General features: G+C 34.9%; 1 protein-coding gene across 2 annotated transcripts in view; it reads left to right on the top strand.

The window, feature by feature from the left end:
- LOC149791627 (electrogenic aspartate/glutamate antiporter SLC25A13, mitochondrial-like) overlaps positions 1-18,731 on the top strand; it is a 113,582-nt gene that overhangs the window by 61,436 nt on the left and 33,415 nt on the right. For both annotated transcript variants that reach the window (XM_089970184.1, XM_089970183.1), the window contains 5 exons: positions 1,168-1,373; positions 3,936-4,016; positions 5,795-5,935; positions 14,121-14,259; positions 17,906-18,064. In XM_089970184.1, the coding sequence (XP_089826310.1) occupies positions 1,168-1,373; positions 3,936-4,016; positions 5,795-5,935; positions 14,121-14,259; positions 17,906-18,064 (726 nt within the window). The remainder of the gene's footprint in view (positions 1-1,167; positions 1,374-3,935; positions 4,017-5,794; positions 5,936-14,120; positions 14,260-17,905; positions 18,065-18,731) is intronic.

Genomic DNA, 18,731 nt, shown 5'->3' with positions numbered 1-18,731 from the left:
GTTACATCCTCCTTACTGCACTCAAAATGAAATGGACATTATATTCCATAGCATCCTTTTGATAATTACAATGGAAAGACTTCATATTTTCCCCACATAATGATTCCAAACATTCAATGACAGAACAGAAACACACTTGCAGATGTCAACACGCTGCTCCTTCGCCGCTGAAATTACATGTACTTCACGTAGAATTGACATTGATAAATCCATGCCATAATCACAAAAATTTTGTGAATCGACGAAGACACCAAAATCGATCCATTCCAGCCAAATGGAAAAGTTGTTGCAATGCTCATTCATTCACAGTATGACTCTTAATTTCAATTTTAAGTAGACCAAAATGCCATTTTCTTTCTAAAGTGATGTCTAGTGCACAGCTAAGTTCAAACTTATCTGGGTGGAGTTATGTGCGCATTAATAATGTTGTTGTGTACTGAAGAATCTGTGCTTGTGTATTTAGTTTGGAATACAGCATAAATTCAGTTACTTTGCTTCTTGTAGTGTATTTTTGTTTATATAATTAAGGCTTGCATAGAATAAGAAAATGAGCATATAATAAAAAGGTTACTGCATTTGTCTGGGAAAATATGAACTTGTTTAGTCGGATTTGTATACTGCACTCCCAATGTCATGCAGTATATCCATCCGAAATATTCGTTCATATTTTCCCATACAAATGCAGTAACCTATAATGATTTGTAAATCGGGTGAGAAACATCAAGTAGACCAGTGCATTGTTTAGTTCTTGGTTTAGTATGCCAGATGTCTGAGGAATCATCTGTTGGATCTTGTTAACCCTGAATTAAGCAACATTTGTACACAGGATGCATTGAAGACAAACACAAACAACAAAGTTGACTTGACTGCTTTATTGTTGATGGTTTAACAATACTAGTTAGATTAACAGTTATCCATTTAAAGAGCTAGCTTCTTTCAGAAGTCAGCAAGAAACAATGGTAAGATATTTTTTTCCAGGAATACAACACATCATGTCAAATTATTAAATCAAACATCTTCTTTATGTTGGCACTAATGCTTTGTAGTAAATTATTGTAAAATTTTTGGAACCTCACCATGACCATGCTGTGTCAAAACTTTTATGATATGTCTTATAGGGATTTTAACTGTAATAATAATAATAATAATAATGACAATAATTTCCAGCCGTTGGTGCCACTGCTGTCTACCCAATTGATCTTGTTAAGACACGTCTCCAAAACCAGAGGCTTGGGACTGTCGGCGAGTTGAGGTACAAAAACAGCCTTGATTGCTTCAAGAAGGTGCTCAGATATGAAGGATTTTTTGGCCTGTACAGAGGTTTGGCCCCACAATTGGTGGGAGTAGCCCCAGAAAAAGCCATAAAACTCACGGTATTCAATGACCAACTAATTGGTCAATTTTTTAAATTATTTTTGTCTGTTTACTTTAGCAGATAGATAGTATCACATTTTGCTGCCAACATCAGCAAAGTATCCCATTTTGTTGCTCCCTTTAGCAAAGTATCCAAATTTGCTGCCAGCATAAGCAGAGTATCCTATTTGCTGCCAGCATTAGCAGAGTACCCCATTTGCTGCCAACATAAGTATTTGTATAGCTTGATCACAATGCAAGAAAATGTCCTCTTCTATTGTGCATAAAATGAACATTTTAAGATTAAATGTACTTCAATAAGAGCTTTATTTTCTTATAAAATGCACTTTATTGTTTATTTCATCCAAATATCATGAATATTAAGAGAGATGCAATGGTTTCAATTCATAAAGAAACATTATGATATTAACAGTTTCTCTTTGCATGATGCCAATTTTTATGCTTTCATCAAATAGTCAAAAGGGATATTGTTTTAACATTGTTACTCACATGGTGCTTGAAGAAACTATTAATAATACAGTAAAACCTGTTATGAGTGACCTCTGCTATGAGCGACCACCTGTCATTTCTGACCACAATTGTAATGCACCGATCAGTTTTATTATATAAACACTCAGTCATGAGCAACCACCTGCTGAATGTGACCATTGACCACAATGTTTTGGCAAAATATGCATTTCAACACTGCCATGAACTACTGCTTCGCAAAAAACAGGAAAAAACCCTATTGACCTTTATTCCATTCCGGTAACAATGACCGCTTATACCATTCTACAGGGGGATGGGAATTGGCTGGCTACCGATATCTGAAATTTTGTAGTTATAATTATAATGTTTTATATTTTCTACTGTAAACCATTCTGAAGTACATAAAGATTATTCCAGCACTTAGCCTGGTTGCCAGCCTTATCATAGCTACCGCCAATATGTAATGAGTAGGACCCAGTATCCAACTCTATGAATGACTGTATAGTGAGAACAGAGACAAATAGCGCTGACCTTTATGTAATCATTTGTAACAACAACCGCTTGATAAGAAAAGATTGTTCTGATCAAAAACAAACATAAAATGAACAAACAAAATAAAAAGGATTCTGGCTTCCAGCAACCAATGCTACAATTCGTAAACCAGGCTAATGTACGTCGCTAATTGCCTTTGTAGTGCTGAAGTTAAGGTAGTAGTCGCGTATGAGGTATGTCTTTAGAGCTAATCTGTATTGCCTGTGGGTGAAAAAGGTTGTCTAATAAGCCAGCAAGAGAGACTCATTTGCAGGATTTGATTGATAGTGTTAAAGGGTTGTGATGTCTCAATCACCAAGCTGTCATCTACTCAGGCTGGTGCAGTCGGGTTGCACAGTTTGTTTATAGTGTTAATCCCTGTATGTCTTCTTGGAATTAAGTGGTTGACTTGTGTTGAGATAACTGTTTCTTTTTATTTCATTAATTGTAAGAAAAGCAATGCACATGATAGGTTTGTCATATTTTCCCAAAGCTCTGTTAAATAAAACACCTTTACGTTCAATATTACAAATGAGAACTAATAATGTTATTACCTAGTACTTTTGTAACAATGGACGAACCTCCAACTAAAAAGAGACAAACTTTAAAACTGGAGAAATAATTATTATAACTGAAAGAAGTGAAACAAGAGCAGACCATTCACAAAACAGCAGTTTAAACTTGGTTAAAAATAAATTTGTGATGTTATAAAGGAAAAGGAGTAAATTAGAAATGATTTCATATACTAATACATGTACATGTGATCTTCAAATGTAAATGTTATTTCATGTTTAATGATAGAAGTATATCTTTATTGCTGTATAATTTTGTTTTCAGATGAATGCGTACAATATTTTAGTAAGAACTATTATTAAAGAATAGAATATATGTACAGTGATTGTGGGTATTTTTCCTTAAATTGTTCTGAAACTGGACATCTGAAACTGGTCTTTTTGTACAAACCTGCTATGAGAGACCACCTGTCAAGAGACCGTTTCTTACTGGCAGAAGGGGTGGTCTCTCATAACATATTTTACTGTATTATTCTGAGTTTCCTGACTTATGCATAGTAGTTTTATATATTTATTTTCTTTTCAAAACACCTTTTTAGAATAGTTTGGATCATTCCTGCTATACTGTGGTTTGGTTATGATGCTGTTCTCAGAATATTGCAGTTCGTTACCTGCTGCTATTTTTACAATAACGTTGTTGGGTACATAATGCAGTCAGTGGCTCTGGACCGCAACTTCCATGTTACAGTGAGAGAGCTGTAAATGGTATAAAGATATCCCTCAGACTAGTTTTTATATGTTTAGATAAGGGTTAATTGTATAACATTAGGAAAGCAACTTTTTTAATTTTTGCAAATCAATTTTAAGAAAGTAAATAAAAAAGTAATGAATACTATATATAGGATAAGATGTTAATCAGAATTGTAGTCTGCAAAATTTCGGATTTACAGTCTTCACCAAAATTTGTTACCTTAAAAACATGACCATCCACATTAAAACATGTTTTATAAACCATCCACATTAAAACATGTTTTATATCCTGTATTAAAGGTCAACGACTTTGTACGAGACAAGTTTATGAATAAAGATGGCACAATTGCACTATGGGCTGAATGTGTAGCTGGAGGTTGTGTAAGTATTAGCTGTAATGCAGTCAGCATTTATTACAAAGTATTAGTACATACGATGATAAATTCTTTAGGCCCAGTTTCTCAACTACAGGGATGTATAATGTGTACTTTCTGCATGCCCCACCCCACCCTTTTCTTTTAATAAATTGTCAGAATCATACTATATGTATTCTTTCCAGTTTGGTATAAACTCTCAGTTATGCATGTCTGTTTTTTATGCAATCTCTGTCTTTACCATTTCATTTTTATTTTTCTCCACTTATCACCCTTTTTTTTATTACAAACTTCAGTATGAAAAGATATGATTTGACATTTCAATCACTTGTTTTACTGACATAAAAACAATGTTACATTAGTCGGATGTAATGTCATAAAATTACTCTTATGTTTGATGGACGAGCTGAAGAAATAAGAGAATATGTGAGCAATGTGACTATTCAGAAATATGACACGGTTTTTTTTCAAACACATAAGTTAATAAAAACGTGTCCGATTTCTGAATAGTCACATTGCTCATATCATCATTATTATTCATTGTTACTCAAGCTAGCTTGGAAGTACAATGTGTAAATACAGCAGGTTGATGAAGAATATGGCATAAAATAGGATCATATCAAAGTCAACAAAGACTTTCTAATCAATTAACCAGAACTCTAAATGATTTGTGAATTGTTTTCTGATGTTTTTGTGTCTGGAGCAGTTGTAGACCATTCTGCATTCCATTACTGCCCTCAAACTTCCCCCAACCTTACCACAGAAAGTTAATGACAGTATATTTCCATATTGGGTCTTTTTATTAATTACCTCTGTATTTAACAGCTTTCTCTTTTCTTTTCTGTATTTTTTTAAAGTCAGTAATGCAGATGCCAACTTCACATCACTAAGGTGTTCTTGAGACGGATGCAAATTCTATATCACAAAGGTGTTTATGGGGCAGCTGATACAGACTTTGAAACAGAACCATTTAAATGTATGGGGTTGCAGAGTTTATTATTCAAATCAAGCTTGCTACTGATTTTGCTGTGCATTAATACAAAGCCATAGTTATCAACATATATTTCATTCTGTGCATGAATTATTTCACTTGTGCCTTTTTGAAAATGACGTAATTCTTTGTTGGAATTACCTCTTTACCCTTGAAACCAAACAGCCTACTCTACTTGGATGAAGCAGTGACCTAGTTCCCTAGTACCTGTCTTGGTAGAGTTTACATTATACTTTTTTACAGAAGCCTGAAGGCCATTTCACACAGGTTGTAATGTACATCTTATACATAAGGTGAGGTCATAACCTTGCATGGGTTGCAGTTGAATTAAGTATTTATCAAGTCAGAATACAAGTCTCTTATGGCTTCGCAGAAACTTCCAGTACTAGTTTTAGGTGTTTTATAGTCTATATAAAACGTTAGCCATGCCATAACAAAGATGAAAACTCAAAACAAGCCGCATCTGTCGTTTTATATACAAGTAGCTGAGAGAAAGAAAGAAACCTTACAAACCAATTAAAACCAGTTTGATGATGTAAAAATAATTCATTGTGCCACTCCTTGCCAAGTCCTTTCATGTAAATATAAAACGGTGCATCTCGTTGCCTTTCATGTGAAAATAATGCAGTGTGCATCTCATTGCCAGGTCCATTAATTGAAAAACAATACTATACATTGCCACCTTTCAATGTAAGCTGTTTAAGACCTGACAAATCATAAATTTGATATTTCATGAACACACCTGTCAGATCCATTATTTCCTGTGATGAATTTCTTTTTTATTTTTGTTACAGGCAGGTGCTTCACAGGTGATGTTCACAAATCCCCTGGAGATTGTGAAGATTCGGCTGCAGGTGGCAGGAGAAATTGTAGGCAAGACTCGTGTCAGTGCAATAAGTGTCATTAAAGACCTAGGATTTATGGGATTGTACAAGGTAAATTTACGCATATACTGTATCTACATTAAAAAAAAACAACAGTAAACTTGGAAAATGCCCTTATAGATTATACTAGCTGTAAAAGAGTGTGATATCTGTTATAACTCTCCTGTCATTTAAGACTTTGGATGAATTTTGCTTGCTTGCTTTCATGTACTGCGAATTCACCATTTTTATGGGAATTCTGGTCAGCACTTCCAGTTGTCACCATAGTTTTTTAATTTATAGTGAAAGGATGGTGAATTTTTAAGTGATGTTTTTTAACATGAACCTATTTTATTGATCTGTGTTTGCTAAGTAGTGCTTTAAGCTGTATGCATCCGGTAAGTCCATTTGCTACTTCTCTTGCTACTCTTGAACAGATGGTCATATGTGTGTGGGTATTCACTAAAAGACTATTTCTTATGTCTGGTTTCTCCAAAATAGAATTGGTGTTGATGTTATGTCCATTATTGCTGGCATGGCAACCATCTTTGAAAAAAATTAATACTGGTATTCTAGAATAAATTGTCCTATCAACACTGGATTTAAAGTAAGACTTCTTACAATGTTTAGGAGCTCCTAAAATAAAATTGTGTCAGTCCTCCAACATGGCCTGCAATATATTTTTATCACTACTTCTAAATGAATGGCAATAACTTCCTGCGGGTTTTGCCAAAAGGATGATCTCTATTTTGGTAATAACTGAAGAAGATATGTCTGGTGTAGTTATTGGCTGGTATGATGGACATGCTGAAAATCTTTTATGGTTACATATACACAGTTGTAGTGACAAAGGGTTTTCATTAAAAGATTTCTTATGGTGTCTTGTTGGTCCTTAATAAAAATGGTGCTGATGCGGCCTCCAACATGATGGAACCTGGCCATCTTGAAAATCTTGTTATCACTAGTTCTTTTTAATGGAAAGGTCTATTAGCCTGTTGTTTAGGCTAAAATTTGTATCATTATATGTATATTGTCCTATAGGAAGTTGATGCCAATTTGTCCTCCAAAATTTGACAATTTTTTTCTGATAATTTAAACATAATCTCTTTGTTGCATTATATAATTGTTATATTAAAATGATGCTGATATAGTCTCCAAAATGGCTGTCATGATGGCAGTTTTGAAAATCACTATATGACTGCTTCTCTGGAAGTCATATCATCATGGTGCTTTGTGAAGCAGTGTAGCAGCTTACGGCTAGTTCTAATGAAAATGACACTTACTGACCTCATAGATAGCGCTACAGTTGAACCCGGTTATGTTGCCGGCCTAGGGGTTTGCCAAAAAGCGTCGAGATAACCGATGATTGAGATAAACGAAAACCAATATGGCGGCATTATATTAACATGTGCTTGAAATTTCTTTATGTACATGATGTGCGTTAATGAATGAGAATGTACATGCACGTGTTTTTGGAGGTTTTTTTACTCAACAGCGTTGCCATGATTTGTTTGATGAAGCGATCGGCATGCTATAAAAATGTACATACATGTTTGCTAACAACAAAAGGCATATGTGCACCAACTAACAGCAGAGATTTACCAGTATACAATACAAACCACCATCGATTCTCGATACAAACCTTTATTATATTCTCCAACATTGCAAACACAAAGATCGCTCACAAAATCACAAAAAACGTGTGGGGTGTAGTTCGTTTTTACAAAAAGCTAACCAGTGTCAAAATTAAATTCGCGAGTCATTTCACTCTGACACAGCTCTGAAAAGTATTGTACACGCGGTTACTATGGTTTCTTTACAAAGTCTATAATGCTTTGTTGCTTTTTGCCTTTAACAGTCTGCTTGAAAACAAATGCTTCAATATTATTTATGCTGTCTAAAACAGTTTCATCTCCTACAAAAGAACCATACCATCGAATTTTCTGTAGCATTTCTACCACCTCACCAGCTGAGGGAATTGGTTCCAAATCTTCGTCCGCATCTTCTTCATCTTCTTTGTCATTGCCGCATGCAGATGTGCTTGCCTGTGCTGACTGCACACTTGATACAATGTCTTCATCGGTGATCACGCCATCAGTAACGACGTCTTTGTCGATTTCTATGTAATCTCGGAATTCCTGGACAGAGATGGCTAACTCCTGTGCCTCCTCTTCCAAGATAGCATCTGTAAGGCTTGATTTTTCCGCCACTTCCGCGAGTTGTTCTGCGGTTGCACGGCACTGTGCCTGAAACTCATCATCGGAAATATCCTGAATGACGCAGTGCATCCAGCAGTTTGAGATTGTTTCCTTCTTCACGCCATTCCAGGCTGATCTCAGGAAGTTCATTGCATCTAGAAGGGAAGGGGTGTACTGTGCCTTCTTTTCATCATGGAGCAGGTATTGGCGCATCAACATTTTCCTTGGTACATGTGGTAATTACTGAACACTTACCCAATTGTTTTTACAACTAGGAATGAAAATCGTGAAACGTGAATATCGACCGCAATAATCGTCCTTCAATATCACACACTGTACCGTTTGTTCGTGTTAAAAAATACTTAGATAAGACGCCCACTAATATAAGACGCACCCTGGGTGAGGGGTACGTAAAACTTTGTATAAGACGCGTCTTATATACGCGAAAATATGGTAGTGAGATGGTGAAGTGGCATCGATAACTAACATTTTCAAAAGCCGGCGATTGGTCATGGGCATCGAGATAACCGACGTTAAGTGGCAAATTTGGCCCTCTTTTGTGCTCGAGATATTAGGGTTCGGCGACATAAAAGAATCGACATAACCGATGAGAAAATGCTAAGACAAAGAGAGAATTTGGCGGTTCCACTTCAAAAACGTCGACTTAATAGGGTTGGCGAATTAACCGAGGTCGAGATAAGTGGGTTCGACTGTATATCTATCTTGTTCTCACTGCTTTAATCCCACATCAACAACATTCCATCGGAAAGTTCCTCAACAAACAGTGAACATGTATTTTCCAAGTGGCTTTCCGACTCATTCTACCTATCTAGTCATTTGTTTTCAACAATTTGGTCAGGGTTACACGTGTGACTTGGAGCATTGAGTAAAAGAATACTAACGGCATTATAGGACACAACGAATATTGTCATGGACAGTTAATACAGTATCCCACTCTCAAATTCTGTTTTTAATTTTAAAATTTCAAAAAGATTTATTCATAGCCATTTTATAAATGTTTACCTAGTTTACAGTGATAAATAAATAAGATCCCAAAGAGAAGCCAAAATTGAATATTGAAATGTGTCCCCAAATAAGCAGTGGGATGTTAAATATGAATGCCATGTAACAAAGAATTCATGGACTCGAGTCATTGTGCTTGTAGTCATACATATCCTGTCTTGCAAGAAAGATGATATCAGGGTACTTACAATGACCAAATTAGACAGCTTGGTGTCTTTTTTGTTGACCTCATATATTAAGCGTAACTCTAAAAATATTAAGTCCGAGAATTTGTTTATGATGACACTTAGGAACGTGCATGTTGTGGACTACTTACCTTCATACAGATACAGATAGAGACTCAACAGTTCCACTAAAACGTCTGCCTTCTCTCAGCTTCCATGTGAATGTGCGTATTGCAGAATACCAGTTTACCTTTGTGTTTACTTTTTTTTTTTTTAAATATCACACTGTTAACAGAGCTTTTGGTGGATACATTTTAAAATAAATAATTATGTTGCTTCTTCTTATTTTTGGAAGTAAATTTAATACAAGTACTTGAAACTCTCCAGTGTAGTAGACATAATAGAAATCCATTATAAGTAACTATATGTCCTTTTTTTTCAGTTATAAAAATATAAAACCAAACACAACCTGAATTTCCAAGACGTGTTGTGTGATGTGATTTGGAATTTTAACATAGCTTTAACAATTTTTCAGTCATATCGCTACGATGTCTGCAATGTGGCAGTTTATATTGATGTCTAGCACTGGGGCATCATGCCGCAGACATGTAGCATGATGTCCCACCCAGACACATTATCCTGACACCGGGCCAACCAGTCCTAACACTAACCTCTTAATGCTGAGCGCCAAGGGAGGCACCTGTTAGTACCATTTTTGTAAGTATTTGGTATGACTTGGCCAGGGATCAAACTCACGACCTCCCGCATCCAAGGCAGATGCTCTAACCACTAGGCCACCAGAGTGGTGTAGTTTCCAACACTATTTCTGCATCCTCATTGTTTACAGTAGTCAAGTTGTTCACCGCTTATATATTACCATAGTTTGTGGATAGCTTGCACTTGTGGTTTGGAAGAACCCTATTAATTTTGGGATCAAAAAGTACAGTCTGTCACTGACTAAAATAAAAAGAAATTTGGTTTCCAAGCCATAACTCTAGACTTATCAAACTTGGTAGATGGCTTTAACGTTGTATAACGAAAACCAAAAAGTACAGTCTGTCACTGACTAAAATAAAAAGAAATTTGGTTTCCAAGCCATAACTCTAGACTTATCAAACTTGGTAGATGGCTTTAACGTTGTATAACGAAAACCCATATCAATTTTAGTGTAAAAAGTCAAAGTAACTGCCTGAAATAAGAAAGCATTCCAATTTAGCATTATACTTTCCTTTCATTTTGTGATATGTTTTATCAAAGGTTCCTATGTACCAATCATAATTTTTAAAAACTATATTATAATATCAGTAATACACTATCTGGTAACACTGCATTACTCTATCTTTTCCTAGGGTTAGTCTTCAGTTCAGGGACTTTATTAATTGGAGGTCTAGAATAGAAAAGGCAACATAATACCAATCTGATACTGACAATCAAAAATATCATTATCTCCCTTGAACTGCCGGTAATTATACTCATGTCTCTTCAGGTGTTCAAGAAATTTAGGCATCTCTTGGCTTTCTGCTAATAGTCATATCCTTTTATGTATTCTGCTTTTAATTTTTTTCTCCCATATTTTACTTTTATATATCTATGTCCATTCTGGTTGATTGAGAGGGTTTTGAGTACATCGGTAGTGAAGTGATGATTCAGAGTGTCCAATTTCAGCCACCTTCTTAAGTAGTAAATTCACGAATGCTGTGGTAGCAGTTAATGTATTACTAATATAAAATGTAATTTTTTTTGTGGGGACAGGGTAAAATCTAATTTTAATTATGTGATATTATCATTCCGACATGCCATCCTGCTCTGATGTCTCAATCGGAGTCGGACATTTGATATGTTGGGTGTGAACAAGGAATCAGACTGGGATCATGTTTGTTTCAGTTATAGACCTCCAATTGCAGGAGGGAATATTTAACTTGGACTTGGGACTAAGCATCCCAGAAATGGAAAGCATTACAGTAGTAGCAAACAAGTATTGGGATCAGTGCTCAAAGATTTCTTTTTTTTAGACACAGGCCCCAAGCTGGTGACTTAAAATAGCTCACAAGCCCTGACTGAAATTCCACAAGCGTGGACACCAATTTACACATGCCCAAAATTTCCTCTTTTTTAATATAGTGTCACAGTATTTCAATAGCTACAGTTTGATAATAAATTCAATTGGGTTCAAAGGGGTTTGAAAGTAATGCAAGTGTCATTAGTGTTCATTGCTACACTGGCATGCTTCACAAAGCAAAACTTCATCAACCAAGAGTTCTGAAATTTATTTTTGTTTGGCTTTGCTGATAGCCAATTGCTTCCTAAAATAACTTCAAAAATGAATTACGCTTTAACACTATTCTGACAACTGAAATGATCATGCTTTACATTCCATGTATGCAGTAAAATCTGACTTAAAAGAAATGCTGCTGTTCGCAAATATGATACATATGGCTTAAACATTCTCATTCAAGGCAATAATATGTAATAACTTTTCTTCTTGTACACCTATCTAGCATATATTTGATTTACCAATGAGTTGTTGCACGTCCTAATCCTATCTATGCAAATGAGCACAGTGGGCTCAACCACTGCAATGTTCAAAAAACTTCTCACTAGCTGTTGTCGGCCAATTAAGTAATGTGTGAAATGGTGGTTTATACCTGATCTCTTCGCCTTTAATTGCCAGTACTTAAACTGCCCAAGGGATAGTTTTACGTCAGCTCCAATCGTGTGTGTGTGATTAGGATTTTTAACGTAGCTTTAACAATTTTTCAGTCATATTGCTACTATGTCTGCAGTGTGGTAGTTTATAGTGATGTCTAGCACTGGGGCATCATGCTGCAGACATGTAGCATGATGTCCCACCCAGTCACATTATCCTGACACCAGGTCGACCAGTCCTAACACTTAGCTCTTAATGCTGAGCGTCTAGCGAGGCAGCTGTTAGTACCATTTTTGTAAGTCTTTGGTATGACTCGACCGGGGTTCGAACCCACAACCTCCCACTTAGCTCCAATCATGACTGTTTTCCTTTTATACATGCTACATGTAACATGCATATATTGAAAGTGGTGTGTTTGTTTGCTTTATTTTGGTCTGGTTTTTTTAATAAAAAATTTAAGATTACTGAAAATTGTGTTTTCTCAAAACACAACCCTGTCCAGGGGGTTTAGGAGTACAAAATCATAATTTTAGCATGACACTCCATGCTTCAATCTGATTAAAATGAGATCTCAATTTTATGTAGGACAGTGGTGATCTGATTTAGATTGCGCCATGTTATGGCAGTTACATCAGCATCTTGAAAATACATTTACACATTTCATCAGCACGATCTAAGTTTTCTCAGGGAAATTTTAAACAATTTTCAACATGTCCTAAAGGTACCTCACTTAGAATACAGGACAGACCTGTTACAAAATTAGAGGAGCCCCAAGCATTGGGCTGTCATAATTTTTGAGTACTGATGATTTAGATTAGTTTTACTCCATGAAGAAAGGATATTTTAAAATGATGAAGATTAATTTTCACTGATCATTGTCATCATCAATTCCAATACCCAAGAGGTCATTGGAGAACCATAGATGACTTCACAACCAGTTCTCTCAATCTTTCCCTGTTCTCTGCTGCCCTTTGGGAATCTCCAAACCCCATGGCTATCAACTCTTTAATATTGTCTTCCCACCTCTTTTTATGTCACCTCTTCTTCTGCACCCTCGCACTGTGCCATGCAAGATTGTTTTTGCAAGTCCAAATGTTCTTGAGACATGACCATACCACTTCAGTTTGCATTTTTTCACAGTGGTCATCATAGGGTCCATTAACTCATTGGACCCTGTTGTGGACCTCTTTGTTGGTTACACATTCAATATATGAGATTGCCCAAGACTGGACCTTTGCAGTAAATGCAAGCTGGTGTGTCTGTCAGTATATAAGTGATGATACATACAGACCCTGAAATGGGTGATTTTATGTGTGAAATACAAGGGGAATGCAAAGTAAATGTGAACAAAGTGCAGAATGAGTGCAGGCAAAATGCACAGTGAATACAAATGAAATATGAATGAGTTTTGAAGAAAATTTGGAGTGCAAATGCTTACCACAGAATGAGGACTGATTAAGGAAGAAAAAAGACATGAATGAATTTTATGAATGAATGTGAAAATTGAATATTTCAGCTTATGCTAAACAGTTGAAAATCCCTTTTGCATGATAATCTCGGATATGTTTCTTGACATGACATACAATTTTTCAGTCCGTACAGGCTGTGCCATTGTCTTTTTACTATGGGTAAATAATTTCATTCCAAACAAGCGATACCAAAAGGAAATGATGAATGAAAGTGATAAATGGAAAAGGTGAATGCAATTCCGAGACAAAAAAAAAATGAGATGTTAGCAGAATGGAATGCAACTGAAATGCAGATTAGGTAAAATTACCCGTCACACTGTTCATCACTGATGGTGCATTATGGCATCATTACAGGACCATATTACATCAGAAACCTTTTGTGTTACAATTAACATTTGTTCTTAGTCTTAATTTCATAGTCTTATATACTCGCCTTATCAATCACAAAATGCACTGGCAGATCGGGATGTATGTTTGTTTAACAAATTAGTCCTGACAAACTGCATGGACCCAGATGTACTGGCACATTATGCAGTGAGTATATTCAGTAAGACTGTACGAACAAATAAAATTATAACTGGTCTGGATCTGAACTTTGTAGTTTGACTTTTGTCAGTTACTAAATACTGGAATTCTGACAGTAATCATTTTTACATTTTCAGGTAATACTAAATACAAGTTTTATTTCCTTTAAAACTGTGATTGTGTTTTTTTGGTGATAAAATCTGTTTAAGAATTTATGATTTTGAAATTCAGGGATCACGAGCTTGTTTCTTAAGAGATATTCCATTCTCTGCCATCTACTTCCCGGCCTATGCTAACATGAAGAAACTGTTTGCAGATGAGAATGGATACAACTCTCCTGGAAGTCTTTTTGTTGCAGCTACTTGTGCAGGTGGGTAGAGCCAGCAGTTTGTAGACCATGTCAGTACTAATATGTTAGTTGTAAGACATCCAAATGTATCATTATATTATTGATTAGAAATCATTGCCTTTGAATAATCTCCTTTCATTTTGGAGAGAATAAACTTTTATTTCTTTTTGTGCCATATACCTTCATGTATTTAGTCTGCAGTGAAGTTTAAAATGATATGACCATTTGTAACAAAAATAACAGTGACAGATGAAAATTATATTCAGTGATGCACATTGAATGAAGTCTACAATATTTTTGTTCAGTGTCTCCCAAATCTTAACCCTGGGCTTGCTTTTGGGTGGAATTTTTTAAAAAAATAGTATGCTTATTGCATTTCATTAGTGATGTCCATCCATGTCTCTCTTGGTCACAAGCAATGGCAAAAGGTGATAAAAAAAACAATGTAAGATGAAAGTGAAAATATTCAGGGGTTGAAGTAGTCTGCTTTATTGCAATATACAGTGTATGATGGCCATTAGTGTGACAGATTTTTTAGGTTAAAGTCACCCTTCTGTCGAGTAAGATTTATTTTAAGGTTTAAATAATGACAGAAGAGACAAAGTTTATGAAATATATAGTTTTTCATCTAATTATTGATTTTTAAGTTGGAAAGAAAAGTGTTTAAGAAAAATGGGTGTTTATTATAGTAAATTCTGGTAGATTTATGAGTGTTCACTAAAGATAAATGAGAGCTTCCGATCTAGAACAAAAAATTCCATGATGCAACTCATTTCAGGTTAACCAGATGTTCAGACATGTTCATTTTTTCAGGAATTAACTTGAGCACATGATAAAAACTTTAATTGCAGTAATGTAAGCATCCAAGAGAAATATGATAGTGCAGACAGATAAGTTAAGGTGTAAAAACTGTAAAATGAAATATGATTGTCTCATTTTTGTAGCATCATTAGTGCATTATATACTAATAATTCCAATTTTTTTATTTGACCACATTTTCTACAGTTTGATTGGATGTAAATGGTCACATGATACTCATCTGGAATTTTTTACACAACGATAAATTCTGCAGACTACTTTTGTTTTCTTATTTCCTGGCCATTTTTTGTGAAGTTTTATCCATATCAGTGCCTTACACCATAATAATAACAACAAGCCCCACACCCACCCACCCCTGTGACTTCAGATCATAATTTACAAACCCCAGATTAAAATTTTCCATTAGAAGTTAAAACAGTGTAATTGCACAGACCTTTCTACAATCCATCACTCACCCCTTTTGCTGAAGAAGGCATATAGCAGGCTTTACAATTCAGTTTTCAAAATTTATTACTTTTGGCTCAATAACATGTTCCAGCAGCTGTTATTAAAGGTCAGGGTCATATGACAAGCAAGTGATCACACTAAAATAGACGTAAGTTTGCTTTTGAAAGATCGAAATGCACAGAAAAGCAAGAACAACGACTGCTATTACAATACATGCCTTATGCAAGCTTAATGTTAAAAACAGGAATAGCCTGGTTTCAACAGCCCCACTCTTTTTTTTAATTAAAAAAATTATCATAACAAGCTTCTCAGATAACTGGCATGACCCGGTCAGACATGCTACCCTATGCTACTACATAAAAATCAACTTCTCATGGGTAGCAAAGATGGTGCTATGTATTCTGTCGCAGTGAAGAGGCTAATGAAAGAAAACTTCAGGCATTATGATACAAATTGTGCAACATTAAATGTTATTTATTGGATCACCTGTAAGAATTGAGGCATACAATATATTGGACAAACCAGTCAACAATTATCTATGAACAAAAATAGATTTGATATAAATAACTTTATAGATCAGTCTTTTTCATCTCTTATCACTGCACATTTCATTGATGGTTTCCATACATTACAAGATTTTTCATTTCAACCGATTGATATTGTTAATTTGAGATGGAACATCTGTTAAAGGAAAATACTGGATCCAACGTCTGGCTACAACTTATCCAAAAGGTCTTAATTCTAAAAAATTTAATATTTTCATTAATAAGTTTAAAGGGTATTACGGATTTTCTTGCTTCCATTGTGGTTTGTGTACAGTAAGAATTGTAGATGACTATTACACTAGAACTGAACTTTTATCAATTGTAGGTTATTTTGTATGATATTGACATTAATATAAATTAAAAACTACTAAAAATGTAGATTTAATTCTAACATTATTTTTTTTTACTAACCATATTATCAAAAATTGTGACAAATGTTTGCTTTTTGTTTATATTATTTTTATTATTTTATTTTAATTTATAAATAAGAACAATATTGGAAATTTTGTTCAAAAATTGTACAAGTGGTTATAATTCAGACTTCATTCTCTAACATAACATAGTTTAAAGAACAGAATATATATTGCATTTACCAAATAGATACTGGCAGACAGATAAAATAGTTCTAAGTCTGAAGATAATGTAAAATGATTAATTTATCAATTCAAAATGTTGTATTAAATAAATAATACATTATTCGCATTTAAAGAGTAATAAAACTCTCTAGGCCAAAAAAATATGTTTCTGATCAGCCATCCATCCCTGTTTTTATGTGCTACCTTTGCACTTTTTTCCCACAGGTAAAAAAATATTAAAAAAAGTAAACAAATTCCCTTAATTGAGCTGGTTTAACCCAATACTTGAAGTGCTCAGTACATTATATATATATATATAGTATTTTTTTAAAAATAACCTACCTACCCTAATTTTAAAACAAGTGCAATAGGAAACACATATTTTTTAGGGCCTTATCTCTATTTCTTTGTAAACGTTCTACTGTAGTAGTTTTGCAAAGCACACCAGACAGTTCTGGGTTGCACAATAAAATATGAAATACAAGTGTATTAGTTTTACCAGGCACATTTGATAGTTATGGGTTGTACAAGACATCATGAAATACATGCACAGTAGTTTTACCAGGCACATCTGACAATTATGGGTTGTACAAGACAACATGAAATACATGCACAGTAGTTTTGCCAGGCACATCTGACAGTTTTGGGTTGTACAAGACAACATGAAGAACATGCACAGTAGTTTTACCAGGCACATTTGACAGTTATGGGTTGTACAAGACAACATGAAATACATGCACAGTAGTTTTGCCAGGCACATTTGACAGTTATGGGTTGTACAAGACGACATGAAATGCATGCACAGTAGTTTTGCCAGGCATATCTGACAGTTCTGGGTTGTACAAGACAACATGAAGAACATGCACAGTAGTTTTACCAGGCACATTTGACAGTTGTGGGTTGTACAAGACAACATGAAACACATGCACAGTAGTTTTACCAGGCATATCTGGCAGTTACGGGATAAGTCTTGTATTTTAAATTTTGTATTGTTAATGACAGTAATTCTGTTTTAAATTAAATTTCAGTGGTCTTTAAGACAGGCATTTATAGCACCTGAAGCAGCATCAGTATTTTCAAATGCAAGCATTTCTAGAAGTGTTGGAGATCTTTATTTTACATAAGTGTCTGGGCTAATTTATGACAGCAATTTTTTTGTTGCTGATAGTTTTTCATAGACTATACTCCATCAGATTTTTGCATCTTGTATCTTTCTAAGACCACGTTATATTTGTAGTTTTGTGAGATTATTCATTTTACAAAATCTTCCATCTTCTGCAGGAGCTCCTGCAGCAGCCATTCCAACACCAGCTGATGTCATCAAGACACGATTGCAGGTGCAGGCACGTAAAGGCCAGACCACTTATAATGGGGTGATAGACTGCGCAAGAAAAATCTGGAAAGAGGAAGGGGGAAAGGCCTTCTGGAAGGGAGCCCCTGGTTAGTATCAGAATATTCGGGTTGTAAGTTGTCAATTTTGTTTTCAGATCTCATTAACCTGACTATTGCTTTTATGTAGTGAAATAAACAGAAACAGATTTTGTAAGTCAAAGATGAAATTATTAATTGAAAATTTCATTGAAGCTGCAGAAAATAAGAAATAAATAGACAGGTCTGAATTAGATGTTTTTGGTATAAAATTTCCTATATTGTCATTATCATCATTGCCAGCAATGGTACAATTCCATTAAAGTGTTTTGAAAGTCATATATATTCTACATTAGTTGAAACTCGTATACTTTCTAGATCAGTTGAAAGTCATATTTTCTATATTAGTTGAAAGTTGCATATCTTCTACATTAGTTGAAAGCATACATGCCAACCATTATGCTTTTGGCATAATCATTACGCTTTTTTTCACTTAATTACACCTTACACGTAAAAGTATTTGAATTACGCATTTTCATTATATCCATCTCCACAAAAAATTAATTTGTTTTCTCTTTTTTATTAACATCCCATTAATCCCACAGACCGTATTGTAGAAAAGACGGCTTCTATGTAACTACTACATAAGAGTACACTTGTCCGTAGACTTGCATTCACTTTCCTAACAGTATTATGTTCTGTTTATAGCAGCTGCCCTATTTCCAAGAAACAACTTTCA

Source organism: Sinohyriopsis cumingii, chromosome 9 (assembly GCF_028554795.1).
Source record: "Sinohyriopsis cumingii isolate HCF-2022 chromosome 9, ASM2855479v2, whole genome shotgun sequence".
Classification (NCBI taxonomy): domain Eukaryota; kingdom Metazoa; phylum Mollusca; class Bivalvia; order Unionida; family Unionidae; genus Sinohyriopsis; species Sinohyriopsis cumingii.
The sequence above is the reverse complement of the archived record's forward strand: the minus strand, read 5'-3'. Positions and strand labels throughout refer to the sequence as shown.